This window comes from Ustilago hordei (genome assembly GCF_900519145.1).
Source record: "Ustilago hordei strain Uho2 genome assembly, contig: UHO2_contig_12, whole genome shotgun sequence".
Classification (NCBI taxonomy): Eukaryota; Fungi; Basidiomycota; class Ustilaginomycetes; order Ustilaginales; family Ustilaginaceae; genus Ustilago; species Ustilago hordei.
This window is the reverse complement of record NW_024545263.1, coordinates 690,725-707,970: the sequence shown is the minus strand read 5'-3', so window position 1 is coordinate 707,970 and position 17,246 is coordinate 690,725. Positions and strand designations below refer to the sequence as shown.

General features: G+C 50.9%; 1 protein-coding gene across 1 annotated transcript; it reads right to left on the bottom strand.

Annotated features, from left to right (window-relative positions):
* Positions 1-9,713: 9,713 nt before the first annotated feature.
* Positions 9,714-12,367, bottom strand: UHO2_05271 (uncharacterized protein; the record flags this gene model as incomplete). The annotated part of the gene is made up of 4 exons (XM_041556273.1): positions 9,714-10,490; positions 10,757-10,774; positions 10,952-11,195; positions 11,505-12,367. The coding sequence occupies 4 exons, from the start codon at positions 12,365-12,367 to the stop codon at positions 9,714-9,716; spliced, it is 1,902 nt and encodes a 633-aa protein (XP_041412207.1).
* Between the last annotated feature and the right edge of the window lie 4,879 nt (positions 12,368-17,246).

The following is a 17,246-nucleotide window of genomic DNA, read 5'->3' as shown; positions in this document are numbered from 1 at the left end:
TTGCGCTCCTCTTGATTGGTCTCCTGTCGATTGCGCTGCTGCAGCAGAGTGAGCGCTGCTCTCGATCGAGCTCCTCTAGATTGCGCTGCTGCAGCAGAGTGAGCACTCCAGTCGATTGAGCTCCTGTCAATTGCGTTCGTCTTAATTGAGCTCCTGTCGATCGTGCTGCTCCAGCAGAGTGAGCGCTCCTGTCGATTGTGCTCCTGTCGATTGCACTCTTGTCGATTGTACTCCTCTCAATTGTGCTGCTCTCAATTGTGCTCTTGTTGATTGTACTCCTCTCTCTTGCGCTCATGTTGATTGCGCTCCTCTCTCCTGCGCTCCTGTCGATTGCGCTCCTGTCGATTGAGCTCCTCTTTGCTGCTCTTCTCTTGATTGCGCTCCTGTCGATTGAGCTCCTCTTTGCTGCTCTTCTCTTGATTGCGCTCCTCTCCATTGCGCTCCTCTCCAATGAGCTCCTGTTGATTGCGCTCCTCTCGATAGAGTTCCTTTCGATTTCACTTCTCTTGATTGTGCTGCTCCAGCAGAGTGAGCACTCCTCTTGGATGCTCTGATCTCAGTTGCGCTCCTGTCAATTGCGCTCCTCTTGATTGCGCTCTTTTCGATTGCGCTCCTCTCTCTTGCTCTGCTCTCGATTGCGCTCCTGTCGATCGTTCTACTCTCTCTTGCGATCCTTTTGAATGCACTACTCTCTCTTGCTCTGCTCGTGATTGCGCTCCTCTCGATTGTGCTGCTGCAGCAGAGTGAGCGCTCCTCTCGAATGCTCTGATCTCAGTTGTGCTCCTGTCCATTGCGCTCCTCTTAATTGAGCTCCTGTCGATTGCACTCCTGTCAATTGCGCTCCTCTTAATTGCGCTCGATTTGCGCTCCTGTCAATTGCGCTGCTCTAGCAGAGTGTTTGCTGCTTCGATTGTGCTTCTCCAGCAGAGTGAGCCCTCCTGTCGATTGCGATCCTCTTAATTGCACTCGCTTTGATTGCGCTGCTGCAGCAGAGTGAGCACTCCTGTCGATTGCGCTCCTCTCTACAGCGCTCCTGTCGATTGTTCTGCTTTCGATTGTGCTACTGTCGATTGCTCTTCTCTTGATAGCGCTCCTCTTGATTGCGCTCCTCTTGATTGCGCTGCTGCAGCAGAGTGAGCACTCCTGTCGATTGCGCTCCTCTCTGCTGCTCTTCACTCGATTGCGCTCCTGTCAATTGCGCTCCTCTCCAATGAGCTCCTGTCCATTGCGCTCCTCTTGATTGCGCTCCTGTCCATTGCTCTGCTCTCGATTGCGCTCCTGTCCATTGTGCTGCTCTTGATTGAGCTGCTGCAGCAGAGTGCTCGCTCCTGTCGATTGCACTCCTCTTGATTGCACTCCTGTCGATTGAGCTGCTGTTGATTGCACTTTTGTCGATTGCGCTCCTGTCGATTGCTTTCGTCTTGATTGCGCTCCTCTTGATTGTGCTCCTGTCGATTGCGCTGCTCTTGATTGTGCTGCTCCAGCAGAGTGAGCGCTCCTCTCGATTGCGCTCCTCTCAATTGCTCTGCTCTCAATTGCGCTGCTCTCGATTGCACTCCTCTCAATTGCGCTCCTCTCAATTGCGCTACTCTCGATTGCGCTCCTGTAGATAGAGCTCCTGTCGATTGCACTCCTCCCTCTTGTGCTACTGTCAATTGCTCACCTCTCTCCTGTGCTCCTGTCGATAGAGCTCCTCTCTCTTGCACTCCTCTTGATTGTGCTCCTGTCAATTGTGTTCCTGTCGATTGCTCTCCTGTTGATTGAGCTCCTCTCTGCTGCTCTTCACTCGATTGCCCTCCTCTCGATTGCTCTGCTTTCGATTGCACTGCTCTGATGCTGCTCTGAGTTGTGCCTCTCCGACAGAGTGGGCACTGTCAAGCAGTGCGCTCCTCTTAATTACGCTGTCCAGCAGTGTGCTGCTCCTGCTGTGAGGTGCGAGGAAAATATCAGTCATGTGTGGTAGATGTTAGATCAAAAAGGGGTTACATAACACAGGTCACATGCCAAAAAGGTTAGATCGAAACAATGTTTTCAAAGTATCAGTAATGTGCGCAAAATACTAGATCGAAACAAAGAACACATATTTAACAAAAGGTGCGAAAATATTAGGTCAAAATAGAGGTCACATAATTCCAGACGTGTCTTGGTAATGTTAGATTGTATTTCAAGTCAAAAATAAATGTCGGTCCATGTGCCCCAAATGTTAGATCGGGTTTGAAATGACAGTTAGTCTTGTGCTCCTTCGACTTGTGCTCCTCCAGCAGAGTGAGTGCTGTCCAGCAGTGTGCTCCTCTTGATTGTGCTGCTCCAGCAAAGTGTGCGCTGCTCTCGATCGAGCTCCTCTAGATTGTGCTGCTGCAGCAGAGTGAGCGCTCCAGTCAATTGAGCTCCTGTTGATTGTGCTCTTGTTGAATGAGCTCCTGTCGATTGCACTCTTTTTTGCGCTCCTCCAGCATAGTGTTCGCTGCTTCGAATTGCGCTCCTCTCATTTGCGCTCCTGTCAATTGTGCTGCTCCAGCAGAGCGAGCACTCCTCTCGTTTGCACTCCTCTCTCTAGCACTCCTCTTGGTTGAGCTCCTGTTGATTGAGCTCCTGTCATTTTCACTCCACTTGATTGCGCTTCTGTCGATTGCGCTCCTCTCCAATGAGCTCCTGTTGATTGCACTTCTCTCTGCTGCTCTTCTTTCAATTGCTCTCCTGTCGATCGAGCTCCTCTTGATTGAGTTCCTGTCGATTGCGCTCCTGTCAATTGCACTCCTGTCGATTGCGCTCCTCACTGCTGCTCATCTCTCGATGGCGCTCCTGTCGATTGCACTCCTGTCGATTGCGCTCCTCACTGCTGCTCATCTCTCGATTGCGCTCCTCTTCATTGCACTCCTCTTCATTGCGCTCCTCTCAATTGCGCTCCTGTCGATTGAGCTCCTCTGAATTGTGCTGCTCCAGCAGTGGAGCGCTCCTCTCTCCTTCTCTGCTCTCGATTGCGCTCCTCTCTACAGCGCTTCTGTCGATTGTTCTGCTTTCGATTGTGCTACTGTCGATTGCTCTTATCTTGATAGCACTCCTCTTGATTGCGCTCCTCTCTGCTGCTCTTCACTCGATTGCGCTCCTGTCCATTGCGCTCCTCTTGATTGCGCTCCTGTCGATTGCTCTGCTCTCGATTGCGCTCCTGTCCATTGTGCTGCTATTGATTGAGCTCCGTGCTGTTATCAATTGCGCTCCTCTCTCTTCCTATGCTCTCGAGTGAGCTCCTGTTGATTGCGCTCCTCTCGATTGCGCTGCTGCAGCAGAGTGCTCGCTCCTGTTGATTGCACTCCTCTTGATTGTGCTCCTGTCAATTGCACTCCTTTTGATTGTGCTTCTGTCGATTGCTCACCTCTCTCTTGCGCTTCTTTCTCTTGCACTCCTGTCAATTGAACTCCTGTCAATTGCGCTCCTCTCTCTTGCTCTGCTCTCGATTGAGCTCCTCTCGATTGCACTTCTGTCGATTGCGCTCTTGTCGATAGAGCTCCTCTCTACTGCTCTGCTCTCGATTGCGCTCCTGTAGATTGCTCTCCTGCCGATTGCGCTCCTGTCGATGGGTCTCCGGTCAATTGCACTCCTGTCGATTGGTCTCCTGTCGATCGAGCTCCTCTTGATTGAGCTCCTGTCGATATAGCTCCTCTCTGCTGCTCTGCTCTCGATTGCGCTCCTGTCGATTGCACTCCTGTCGATTAACCTCCTGTTGATTGCTCTCCTGTCAATTGAGCTCCTGTTGATTGCACTCCTGTCGATTGAGCTCCTCTCTGCTGCTCTTCTCTTGATTGCGCTCCTCTCCATTACGCTCCTCTCCAATGTGCTCCTGTTGATTGTGCTCCACTTGATAGAGTTCCTTTCGATTGCACTGCTCTTGATTGTTCTGCTCCAGCAGAGTGAGCGCTCCTCTCGGATGCTCAGGGTTAGGGTACCCTAAGATCTCAGTTGCACTCCTGTCAATTGCGCTCCTGTCAATTGCGCTCCTCTTGATTGCCCTCTTTTCGATTGCGCTCCTCTCTCTTGCTCTGCTCTCAATTGTGCTCCTGTCGATTGTGCTGCTCCAGCAGAATGAGCGCTCCTGTCGATTGCTCTGCTCTCGAATGCGTCCCTCCAGATTGTGCTGCTCCAGCAGAGTGTGAGCTCCTCTCAATTGTACTCCTCTCAATTGTGCTGCTCTCGATTGCGCTCCTTTCAATCGTTCTACTCTCTCTTGCAATCCTTTTGAACGCACTACTCTCTCTTGCCCTGCTCGTGATTGCGCTCCTCTCGATTGCGCTGCTGCAGCAGAGTGCTTGCTCCTGTTGCTTGCACTCCTCTTGATTGCGCTCCTGTCAATTGAGCTGCTGTTGATTGCACTTTTGTCGATTGCGCTCCTGTCAATTGCATTCGTCTTGATTGCACTAATGTCGATTGTGCTGCTCCAGCAGAGCAGGCGCTCCTGTCGATTGCGATCCTCTCTCTTGCGCTCGTGTTGATTGCGCTCCTCTCTCCTGCTCTACTTTCGATTGCGCTCCTGTTAATTGCACTCCTCTCTCTTGCGCTCATCTTGATTGCGCTCCTCTTGATTGACTCCTGTCGATTGCTCTGCTCTCCATTGCGCTCCTCTCTCCTGCTCTGCTCTCAATTGAGCTCCTGTCGATTGCACTCCTGTTGATAGAGTTCCTGTCGATTGCTCTTCTCTTGATTGCGCTCCTGTCGATTGTGCTGCTCCAGCAGAGTGAGCGCTCCTCTCGATTGCGCTCCTCTCGATTGTGCGCATTGCAGCAGAGTGAGCTCTCCTCTCGAATGCTCTGATCTCAGTTGCGCTCCTGTCGATTGCTCTGCTCTCAATTGCGCTCCTCTCTCTTGCTCTGCTCTCTCTTGCACTCCTGTCGATTGCGCTCCTCTCTGTTGCTCATCTCTCGATTGCGCTCCTGTCGACTGTGCTTTTGTCGATTGCACTCCTCTTGATTGCGCTCCTGTCGATTGCGCTCCTGTCGATTGCGCTGCTACAGCAGAGTGAGCGCTCCTCTCTCTTGCACTCCTCTCTCTTGCGCTACTGTCGATTGCTCTCCTCTCTCCTGCTCTGCTCTCGATAGAGCTCCTGTCGATTGCACTCCTCTCTGCTGCTCTTCTCTCGATTGCACTCCTCTCTCTTGCGCTCCTGTCGGTAGAGCTCCTCTCTCCTGCGCTCCTGTCGATAGCTCTGCTCTCTTTGCTCTGCACTCGATTGCGCTGCTCCAGCAGAGTGTTAGCTGCTTCGAATTGCGCTCCTGTCGATTGCGCTCCTCTCGATTGCGCTCCTCTCGATTGCACTCGTCTTGGTTGTGCTCCTGTCGATTGTGCTCCTGTCGAATGCGCTGCTCTCTCCTGCTCTGCTCTCGAGTGAGCTCCTGTCGATTGTGGTCCTCTTGGTTGCGCTCCTCTTGGTTGCGCTCCTCTAGATTGTGCTGCTGCAGCAGAGTGAGCGCTCCAGTCGATTGAGCTCCTGTCGATTGTGCTCTTGTCGAATGAGCTCCTGTCGATTGCTCTGCTCTCAATTGAGTTCCTGTCAATTGCGCTCCTGTCGATAGACCTCCTGTCGATTGCGCTCCTGTCGATTGCGCTCCTGTCGATTGTGCTGCTCTTGATTGAGCTCCACTCCATTGCACTCCTCTTAATTGCACTCCTCTTAATTGCACTCCTCTTCATTGCCATCCTCTCTCTTGCGCTCCTGTCGATTGCACTCCTCTCTGCTGCTCATCTCTCGATTGCGCTCCTGTCAATTGAGCTCCTCTGAAATGACCTCCTGTCGATTGCACTCCGCTCTGATGCTCTGCTCTCGATTGCACTCCTCACTCTTGCTCTGCTCTCGATTGCGCTCCTCACTCTTGCTCTGCTCTCGATTGCGCTCCTCTCTCTTGCGCTCCTGTCCAATGTGCTCCTCTTGATTGCGCTCCTTTCGATTGCGCTTCTATCGATTGCACTTCTGTCAATTGCGCTCTTGTCGATAGAACTCTTCTCTCCTGCTCTGTGCTCGATTGCGCTCCTGTCAATTGAGCTCCTCTCGATTGCCCTCCTCTTGATTGAGCTCCTGTCGATAGAGCTCCTCTCTCTCGCTCTTCTCTCGATTGTGCTGCTCCAGCATAGTGTTCGCTGCTTCGAATTGCGCTCCTCTCGTTTGCGCTCCTGTCGATTGTGTTGCTCCAGCAGAATGAGCGGTCCTGTCGATTGCTCTGCTCTCAGTTGCGCTCCTGTCGATTGAGCTCCTCTCTCCTGTTCTGCTCTCTCTTGCGCTCCTCTCCATTGCACTCCTCTTGATTGCGCTCCGCTTGATTGCGCTCCTCTCTGCTGCTCTTCTCTCGATTGCACTCCTCTTGATTGTGCTCCTGTCGATTGAGCTGCTGTTGATTGCACTTTTGTCGATTGTGCTCCTGTCAATTGCGTTCGTCTTGATTGTGCTCATGTCGATTGTGCTGCTCCAGCAGAGTGAGCGCTCCTCTCGATTGCGCTCCTCTCGATTGCGCTCCTCTCGATTGCGCTCCTCTCAATTGCGCTGCTCTCAATTGTGCTGCTCCGACAGAGTGTGCGCTGTCCAGCAGTTTGCTGATGAGATTGCGCTTCTCAGATTGCGTTGCTCCAGCTGTGCGTTGCTCTTGAGCTGTGTGTTGCTCTTGAGCTGTGCGTTGCTCTCGAACAGTGCGTTGCTCTCGAGCTGTGCGCTGCTCAGATTGCGTTGCTCCAGCAGAGTGTGCGTTGCTCTAGCTGTGAGTGCGTTGCTCCAGCTGTGCGTTGCTCAATTTGCGCTGCTCCAGCGAAAATAAATTTGTTTGCGTTGCAGCACTTGAGCAGTGTAAATTTCGAGTGTGTTGGGGGTCAACGCAGTCGCGTGAATTTCGAATTTGGCGGAGCGCAATTGTGCGTTGCCCGCAAGCAAGACACACCGGCTAGGGCTAGGGCTAGGCTGTCATGTTGGGCCACCAATAATGCCTTTGGGCTGCTTTGGTGGTGGCTTCTCGACCCACATGACCGGCTGTTATGCCATCATGACATTGAGCCATGACCATGAATTGTAGATGCTCAACAGAAAGGGATTGGCCATCTACCTCCCAAGCACTTCATGACCCATGGTCATTGGTTCTTCCTGGCATGGTTACCTTTGGTATAACCAACCTTCCGCCACTATGCCATAAGCCATCTTTGATCTTGAACAGCTTCTTGACATGTATTTCCTGTAGCTCCAGGTCCAAGGGCTGAAAGATCTTGGTAAGGTCTTTGAGTCCTTTCGTTGCTATGGTCTCCATGGTGAGCGTGGGAGCCATTAATACTGCATTGTCATCTAGGCCCATTGGTATGGCCAATTCCGCTGAGGTCAGTAGTACCATGCTTGTTACTACATTTCCTGCTGAATTTTGCTGTAGTGCACTTCCTATAGTGATGTTGTTTTCAACCTTTTTGAACACTCGGGGAGGCAACAATTGCCATACATTGTGCTTTTGCTCCTCACCGATTGGTTGCATGTCAGCTCGTCTGGTGAGAGCATTGGGTTCACCACCCTTGTCTCCTGGTCAGTATTGTAGCATGAAGTCGAAATCAGCTAGCAATACTGCCCATCTCGCTTGTTGTCCTGTGATGCAGCATTGCGACTTGAAGTACTTGAGTGCCTCGTGATCTGTGAGGATGACTAACTGACTTGGCAATCCCGCTAGCATGTGGTGCCACTGAGTAAGACAGGCAACCACTGTGAGGAGCTCCTTGTCGTGATTCTCGTAGTTCTTTTCCGCAGATGACATCTTCCGGGAATAGAAAGCCACAGGGTGCCAATGTCCTTCATGCTCCTGTTTGAGCACACCAGCGATGGCGAAGTCACTTGCATCAGTTTCCAACCTTGTTGGCAGGTGGTAATCGAAGTGCCAAAGCACTCCTGCCATTGTGAATGCTTGTATGAGCTTGTGGAAAGCCTGTTGAGCTTCTTCCAGCAGCTCAAACTTCTTGAGACGTTCTGTAGGTTTGACCAGAGATGTCAATGGTTTGGCAATTTGAGAGAAGTGTGCTATGAATCATTGATAGAAGTTGGCGAAGCCTAGGAATCATTGGATGTCATGTATTGATTCTGGCATTGGCCATTCCTTGATGGTTCATGTCATGGGCCTGGATGCTCAAGAAGCAGGAGGGTCACTGGTTCATATGGATGGAGCACAGGTATCGAAGACCTAGTCGATACCAGTAGAGAGCATGGTCGTAGTGCAGTCTCCATGGAGACCATGGACTTCTATGGATTCACATGCAAAGGAGCACTGAGCCCATATGCGAGGAGGACCAGGCACAGCCACGAGGAGGACCAAGCTCAAAGAGCAGGCGCAGCCATGAGGAGGACCAAGCTCAGATGGTTACCACTCAGGGGCTCGAGAGACAGGAAGTCGACACAGGTCATGAGGAGGAGGAGCAGTGTCGAAGGAGTCGACACAGGTCATGAGGAGGAGGAGCAGTGTCGAAGGAGTCGACACAGGTCATGAGGAGGAGGAGCAGTGTCGAAGGAGTCGACACAGGTCATGAGGAGGAGGAGCAGTGTCGAAGGAGTCGACACCACTCAAGAGGCACAGGGGTGCCAAGCAGGAGAGGCCCCTGAGCAGTACTCGATGAAGAAAGTACTCTCTGGAGAGAGAGCAGGAGCAGCATCGCTGGCGATGCTGTGAAGAGGTATATAACCATGCTTTCTCATCATCATAGGTCGAGTGGATCCCCATCCACTCTACTCACCATACAACTAGTCAATACTTTAGAAACACAAGTACTCATTAGTTACAGTCAGCATAGCAGCAATCTATCAAGGTTGCTCCTCATCGTAGTGTGTGTGTTGTATCACCACTACCTGACGTCCGAAGGCGCCCATAGCAGGTTAGCGGTCCGGATATAGATAGAACCGAAGGCAGTAGTCCACTGCGGTCCGGGGATCACTTCAAAGCATCAAGTCAACACACTGGACACTCGTGTTGACGCCACCAACCTTATCACCAACACCATCAACCTCATTATCATTGACATCACCAATCTTATCATCAACACCATCAACCTCATTATCATCGACATCACCAATCTCATCACCAACACCATCAACCTCATCATCATCAACACCCACACCAGACCTTGGTGTCATCATAACATTGATATTGATCGTGCCGAGCTACCCCTGAACGGAGTGTCCACAGAGGTCAGCCGAAACCTACGATAGTATATACAACGAACGCCACCTGCTGTCACTGCACAACTTGATAGTCACCGATACCGAGACAATAGCTGTCACACAGTTTAATAGTCACCGAGTATCTCGACAGACCGACCTGGGTTTCAGGCGCGAGACCCCTGACAGTTCAGACCTTCTCTGGGTCCATCTCAATCCTGGTCAGTTTGATGATGTACCCCAAGAACTCAACTGTAGTGATGTGAAACTCACACTTTGACAGCTTGGCGAACAGTCGATTGCTTCTTAATCGAGTGAGCACTTCCATGACATGTTGGACATGTTCCCCCTCTGTGCTACTGAAGATGAGGAAGTCATCCAGGTACACAACCACAAACACTCCAATGATGTCTTGGAAGATGTGATTGATGAAGGACTGGAAATGGGCCAGCACATTCGCCAGGCCAAAGGGCATCACCAGGTACTCATAGAGTCCCAACTGTGTGCCAAACGCAGTCTTCCATTCATCCCCTTTTGCAATGCGGATGAGATTGTATGCTGCTCACAGATCTAACTTGGTGTAGATCTTTGCATTCTGGAGCAGGAAAAGCTGCTCCTCAATGAGGGGCAGCAGTGCCCGATTCTTGAGGGTGATTTCATTCAGGCCACAGTAGTCCACACATAGCCTGAGGCCTCCATCCTTCTTGGGCACAAAGAGCACCAGAGATCTTGCTGGGCTCTTTGAGGGGCATATGAACCCTTTTGCAAGGTTCTCATCGAGATACTTCCTTAGTTCAGCCATTTCCTTCGGCCCCTTGAGGTATAGTGGGCCCTGTGGCGGCCTACTGTCTTCCATTAGTTCCAGATGGAGATCATGCTCCATATGGTGGGGCAGCTTATCTGCTTCCACCTCATCAAACACATCCTGCAACCGTCGATATGGTTCTGGTATATCTTCTGCCGATACCTTCCGATCAACCTCTACTTCCATTTCTATGCCCTTGTCAGTGCCAGTGGGTACAAACCTGAAGGCCGGGAGCAACGAGGGTGGGAGGTCCAGGAGCATGAACCCAATGGGTCCATCCTCCAGGGCAGCTTGTATCAGGCTTGCCACTGAAACAAACTCATTTCCATGAATGGTCAGATGTTTCGGTTTCTCATCATAGAGGCGTGTTACCACTGATCCGGCTGAATTCGGTGATAGACTGTCTTCTATAGCGGGCTCTTGTTTTAACTCGCTAGCTATAACATCTTTCACCAAATTCGGTAATAAGTTGCTTCTTATGACAGATTTCACTGAGTTCATGTGTAATTCCCCAGGTACAGCTTCTTCAGGGGGCTGTTTTGGGGGTCAGTCCTCATCCTGGGTCCAGAACTCCAGTTGGCCCATCTCCCACCATATGGTGGGTTTGAGCCTTCTTAGCTCGGTGAAGCCCAAGATAAGGTCATAGTCAGCAGTATCGGCCACCGAGGCTTCGACTACTCTGAGACTGTGCTTGCCAATAGCAACTTGAATGCTAGCTGAACTGTTTATGGCAAGCTGGTGCCTGGTGACACCATGGACAGTTCTTGTTTTTGTAGGTTTTGTGGGTATGTGGTACTTACTAACAAAGGAATCTGAAACTATTGACAGTCCAGCACTGGTGTCGGCAAGTATTCGAGCCGGATGGTCTTGAACTGTTCTGGAGAGCTCTAGTACTGCCATTCCTCCGCTGGTAGAGAAGCATATGGGGCAATCTTGATATATACATAAGGATGGCGAGGAGGTTTGCAGAGCAATGCATGCCATCAGTGCATCACCCCACTGCCGTTTCCCTCATCGGCATCCTCTTGGACCTCTTCCTGGCCAGCCTCCATTGATGGTTGATACTGGCTGAAGTCGAGGACATCGGGGTCGACCGTTTCTAGGTCATCTGTCTGGTTATCCCCTGGGTCCAGGTCTCCTTCTTCAAAGGAGGTTTCTGTGGTTACCATTACCTTCGGGCCCATGGGTCGGGGCCCCAAGGCATCCAACTTCTTGCTTGGGCAATCTCTGGCCCAATGGCTGAGCCCCTTGCACAGGTGACAGGTGTTGCTGCTTGGTAATGCAGGGCTTCCTTGTCTCGGACCCTGAACCGATTGATGGGGTAACAGCTGATTGGTTGGTCGGCTAAAGTTCCCTATTGTTGTTTGTGCCGGCGGTCAGGAATAGGTCTGTGTCGGTTGCCGCGCAGGGAATGGACCTTGAGCCAGTGGTGTAGGTCAGCCTCCAGGGTTTGGTCATGATGGAGCGGCGCTTGGGTGCTGGGCCAAGGACTGCTGTAACAACATCCTTTGCCAGTCGATCTCTTCGACCTCTCAATACCATTCCCACCTCTTTAAAGGTGGGTTCCGCTCAAACTTCTCCTGCAGGCTGCACATGAGACTTCCCCTAAACAAGTCAATAACTAGTTCATTGTCATCTAGATTGACTTGTCCTTCTAAGTCTCTGAATTGTTCGACGTGGCGTGTGGCTGCACCTGGTGCATTGCTCGTGAGCCAGAGAGCCAGAAGTTTGTTATAGGCCTCCATTCTGGCGTTCCGAGGATTGAACTGTTCCATCAGGCACTCAGTGAAGTAGTGCCAATCATTGAACAGTCTTCCTTCTTGGCCTCTGTCGATGCGAAGCTTGGAAGTCCACCATTCACGAGCGTTCCCTTCCAATTGAGCACCCATATGATTGATCATCCTTGCCTGCTCATAGACCTGGTTGAATTTGAACCATGCCTCAGCCTCAAGGATGAAAATCTCAACATCTCTAGGATTAAACTTGGGGAATGGGGTGGCGACCGGCTTGGAGCACAAGAGACTGGGGTCTCTGGCAGTGCTTGTATCATCCTCTTGGTCGAAACCATGAGGTTCTGCCCTTGGCTGGCTGTACGGCTCCACATGGGGCCTGAAGTATCTGGGCCCAGTGGGTGAGGCATACTTGTCATAGTTGTCGACCGGCAGTTTGCTCGGTCCCACGAATGATACCACCTGCCTTGGATGCGATGCTGGGGACGGTGTGGGAGGGTCTCCCATCATGTCTTCCCTAGCCCTTTGATCCTCTGGGTGGGAGGGCTCGATCGTCTCCTCTCCACTCAGACAAGCACAGCATAGATGCTCTTCGCGCTGCCCTTGCCTGGTAAGCTCCAACTGGGCTTCCATTAAGGAGAGTAGCCTCTCGAGCTTATCATTGAGGCTTTTGTCCGTCATGTTGATCGTGGGGTGCTGCTTGAACGATCCACTCTAATGTCAGCAGTTGCATGCCTGAAACCTGAGATCAGTAGTAGTATCAGTACTATCACCGATCCTGTCAATTTATGCGACAGTGCTAGTGGTATTACGATTCCTAGTGTAATATGCAACAGAACCGTCTCTGCTGCTTTTCTCGTTGGAATCTGTAGTTGTATTGATGTTGTGACAGATTTCGACTGACCACCGTGGACACTCTGTCCAGAGGTAGCTCAGCACGATCAAACTATGATATGACTCTAAGTGAACTTGATGTTGTCACCAATGGTCTGGTGTGAGTATGGATTGATGATGCCGACATGAGTGTCCAGTGTGTCGACTAATGCTTGAAGTGATCCCCAGACCACAGTGGACAACTGCCTTCGGTTCTATCTTAATCTGGACCGCTGGTTTGCTAAGAACTGCCTTCAGACGTCAGGAAACGGTGATACAACACATGCACTTCGATGAGGAGCAATCTATTGATTACTACTATACTGACTATAAACTCATGATACTTATGCTTAAAGTAATACTAGTTTGTTTGATGAGTGTAGAGTGGATGAGGATCCACTTGACCACTTAGTGACAAGAAGGTATGGCTTTATACCTCTTCACAGTGCTGCCAGTGCCACTGCTCCAACTCTCTCTCCAGAGAGTACCTCCTTCATCGAGTGCTATGCAGGAGTCCCTGTAACCCTACTCCTGTCCCTCTTGAGCTGCATGGCGACCTCCTCGACACAGCTCTTCTTCCTCATGAACTATATGCTGGTGTCCTTGACACAGTTCTCCTTCCTCCTAACTGGCGACTGTTCTCTTGACTCCTATCTTGTGAACCCCTGAGTGGTAACCAGCTGCAATCTACTGAGCTCGGTCCCCATCTTGGCAGAGCTTGGTCCTCTGCATGTGTGGATTCATTGTATGAACATCCTTGTCACTGATCTCTGCAGAATCTACTATACAACCTCTCCTACTACTGATCTCATCAGAATTCGTGATATCATCCTTGTTCGTACCGATCTCACTGAGATCTGTCATAGAGCCAATTCTACTGCAGATCTCGGCAACTTCTGCCACAAATCCTACGATCCGCCTGATCCCCTGATTCCTGTGCTCCCTTCATATGAGCTAGCAGTTCTCCCTGCTTCCTGCACACTCAGGCCCATGACAACTGGCAGGAACAACATGGGGACATGTCACCCCCTTTGAGCTCTTCTATGGGAAACATCCTGAGCTATGCCAGATCCAGCATTTCAGCTGCATAGTGTACATCATCCTCAGAGGAAACACTTGCATGACATGGTTGTGAAAACACCTGATAGTTAGTAAGCACCTCTGCCCACAAGCTCTCTGTGGAGTCTACTTGGGGTTCTCAGATGCTCCACATGCAGTCAAGGGCCACCAGGTATGGCTTCCAGAACTAGACCACATCATTGTTTCAAAGGACATACAGTTCTCAGAACTCGAGCAACTGGAACCCAGAGCCACTCCAGCTCATCCACCAGTTCTTGCCAGGAACAGTGAGCTCCTATGGTCATACACATGGCTCCCTCACAGCAATGACCATGTTCAGGAGGAACCCAACAATGATGCAACACAGTATCTGCCATCTTACTCCTGCCAGAGGAACTCAAGCTCATGTTCAGTCTCACCAAATGCACCAAGCTACAACCAGGAATGGGATCATATGATGGCTGAGATTGAGGCAGCAGGTGAGGTTGTGGTGGACCTCGATGTGATTGCTGTTGACCTGGAAGCCGAACTTGATGCCACTCTGTCTGAGGGGGGGAACAGTTTGTTGAGCCAAGACCAGGTACTCCAGAATGATCCAGAAACCGTGTCTCTACTCAGAATGCCAGGCAGCAACATAATGACAGACATATATGATGATGTCTCCATACTTGGGCCCACTCCTGCTGAGACACTGACTCAACCCAGTTTTCTGGCCTTTGTGGCAACATGTTCAGGAACTCAGGTGTCAGGGGTCTCGCACCTGAAACCCAGGTCGGTCTGTCGAGATACTCGGTGACTATCAAACTGTGCGACAGCTATTGTCTCGGTATTGGTGACTATCAAGTTGCGCAGTGACAGCAGGTGGTGTTCATTGTATATACTATCATAGGTTTCAGCTGACCTCTGTGGACACTCCATTCAGGGGTAGCTCGGCATGATCAATGTCAATGCTATGATGACACCAAGGTCTGGTGTGAGTGTTGATGATGATGAGGTTGATGATGTTGGTGATAAGGTTGGTGGGTGTTGATGATAATGAGGTTGATGGTGTTGGTGATAAGGTTGGTGGCATCAACACAAGTGTCCAGTGTGTTGACTTGATGCTTGAAGTGATCCCCGGACTGCAGTGGACTACTGCCTTCGGTTCTATCTTGATCCAGACTGCTAACCTGCTATGGGCACCTTCAGACATCAGGTAGTGGTGATACAACACACACACTATGATGAGGAGCAACCTTGATAGATTGCTGCTATGCTGACTGAAACTAATATATACTTATGCTGAAGTGATAACTAGTTATGGTGAGTAGAGTGGATGAGGATCCACTCGACCTATGATGATGAGAAAGCATGGTTATATACCTCTTCACAGCATCGCCAGCGATGCTGCTCCTGCTCTCTCTCCAGAGAGTACCTTCTTCATCGAGTACTGCTCAGGGACCTCTCCTGCTTGGCACCCCTGTGCCTCTTGAGTGGTGTCGACTCCTTCGACACTGCTCCTCCTCCTTGCTATCTTGCTGCTTGTTTGGCGCCCCTGTGCCTCCTGAACGGTGTCGACTCCTTTGACACTGCTCCTTCTCCTTTGATCAGTGACAGTTCCTTTGGCTCTTGTCTCTCGAGCCCCTGAGTGGTAACCATCTGCATGCTCCTTGAGCTTGGTCCTCTTCGTGGCTGTGCCTGCTCCTTGAGCTTGGTCCTCCTCGTGGCTGTGCTTGGCCCTCCTCGCATATGGCTCGGTCCTCCTTTGCATGTGAGTCTGTAGAAGTCCATGGTCTCCATGGAGACTGCACTACGACCATGCTCTCTACTGGTATCGACTAGATCTTCGATACCTGTGCTCCTTCCATATGAACCAGTGACCCTCCTGCTTCTTGAGCATCCAGGCCCATGACACTCTCCTTCTGTCTGATGTGTGTTGCCCCCTTTCGGCACGGCCCCCTTTCGACTTAATCTTGTGAATCCCCTTTTGAACCTCGTGACCATACCCCCTGGTCATGTGGTCACATTGGCTCAGTTCCATCTCGACTTGTTCAGATCAGCCGACTAGTTGAAGCGTGCTGATTCGACTGACTCCGACGTTGGCACAGCTCCGAATACTTGCTTGGATCGGCTGACTAGTTGAAGCATGCTGATCCAACTGATTCTGACATCGGCACAGCTCCGAATACCTGTTCGGATCGGCCAATTAGTTGAGGTGTGCTGATCTGACTGCCTCTGTCGTCGGCATAGCTCTGAGTACTTGTTCAGATTGGCTGACTCGTTGAAGCGTACTGGTCTGGCTGACTCCAACCAATCCCATGAGATCGATCTGGATTCCCGGGGTTTGATTGATCTCGTAAATCATGTGTGCTGCCAACCCGATTAATCTCATTGATCCCCGATGGTTGTCGACTCTGATCAATCTGGCACACCCTTCATATGTTGATCTTCTGCACACTCTTCATATACTGCTCCGTTACGCGACATTATCAACTGCTGCTGATCATTTGGCGCACTCCCTTGCGCAGGCCAGCCGTCCCTGTGACAAGGAGCAGTGTCGAAGGAGTCGACACCACTCAGGGGGCACAGGGGTGCCAAACAAGCAGCAGGATAGCAAGGAGGAGGAGCAGTGTCGAAGGAGTCGACACAGCTCAAGAGACACAGGGGTGCCAAGCAAGAGGAGAGGCCTCCTGAACAGTACTCGATGAAGAAGGTACTCTCTGGAGAGTGAGAGCAGGAGCAGCGTCGCTGGCGATGCTGTGAAGAGGTATATAACCATGCTTTCTCATCATCAAAGGTCGAGTGGATCCTCATCCACTCTACTCACCATACAACTAGTCAATACTTTAGAAACATAAGTACTCATTAGTTTTCAGTCAGCATAGCAGCAATCTATCAAGGTTGCTCCTCATCATAGTGTGTGTGTTGTATCACCACTACCTGACATCCGAAGGTGCCTTATAGCAGGTTAGCAGTCCGGATCAAGATAGAACCGAAGGCAGTAGTCCACTGCGGTCCGGGGATCACTTCAAGCATCAAGTCAACACACTGGACACTCGTGTTGATGCCACCAACCTCATCACCAACACCATCAACCTCATTATCATTGACATTCACCAACCTTATCACCAACACCACCAACCTCATCATCATCAACACTCACACCAGACCTTGGTGTCATCATAATCTACACATTGATATTGATTGTGCTGAGCTACCCCTGAATGGAGTGTCCACAGAGGTCAGCCGAAACCTACAATAGTATATACAATGAACACCACCTGCTGTCACTGTGCAACTTGATAGTCACCAAACAACTAGCTCGTCGAGACAGATACCAAGACAATAGCTGTCACACAGTTTGATAGTCACCAAGTACCTCGACAGACCGACCTGGGTTTCAGGCGCGAGACCCCTGACACACGTCCTCTGGCTCTGATGCCTGTGCCTGTGCCTGTGCCTCTGCCTCGGCCATCACATAGTCCAAGTTATCCTCCACAAGTGCTAGAGGCAATTCCTCTGAGTCTGCCACACTAGGCTCAGCCTCTGGAATTGAATTCAAATTTGAATTCTCCTCTGCAAGGATGGCAGGATCCAACACATCCAGGAAAGATTCACACTGCATGTCTGCTGCAGGCCCAGGCTCTGG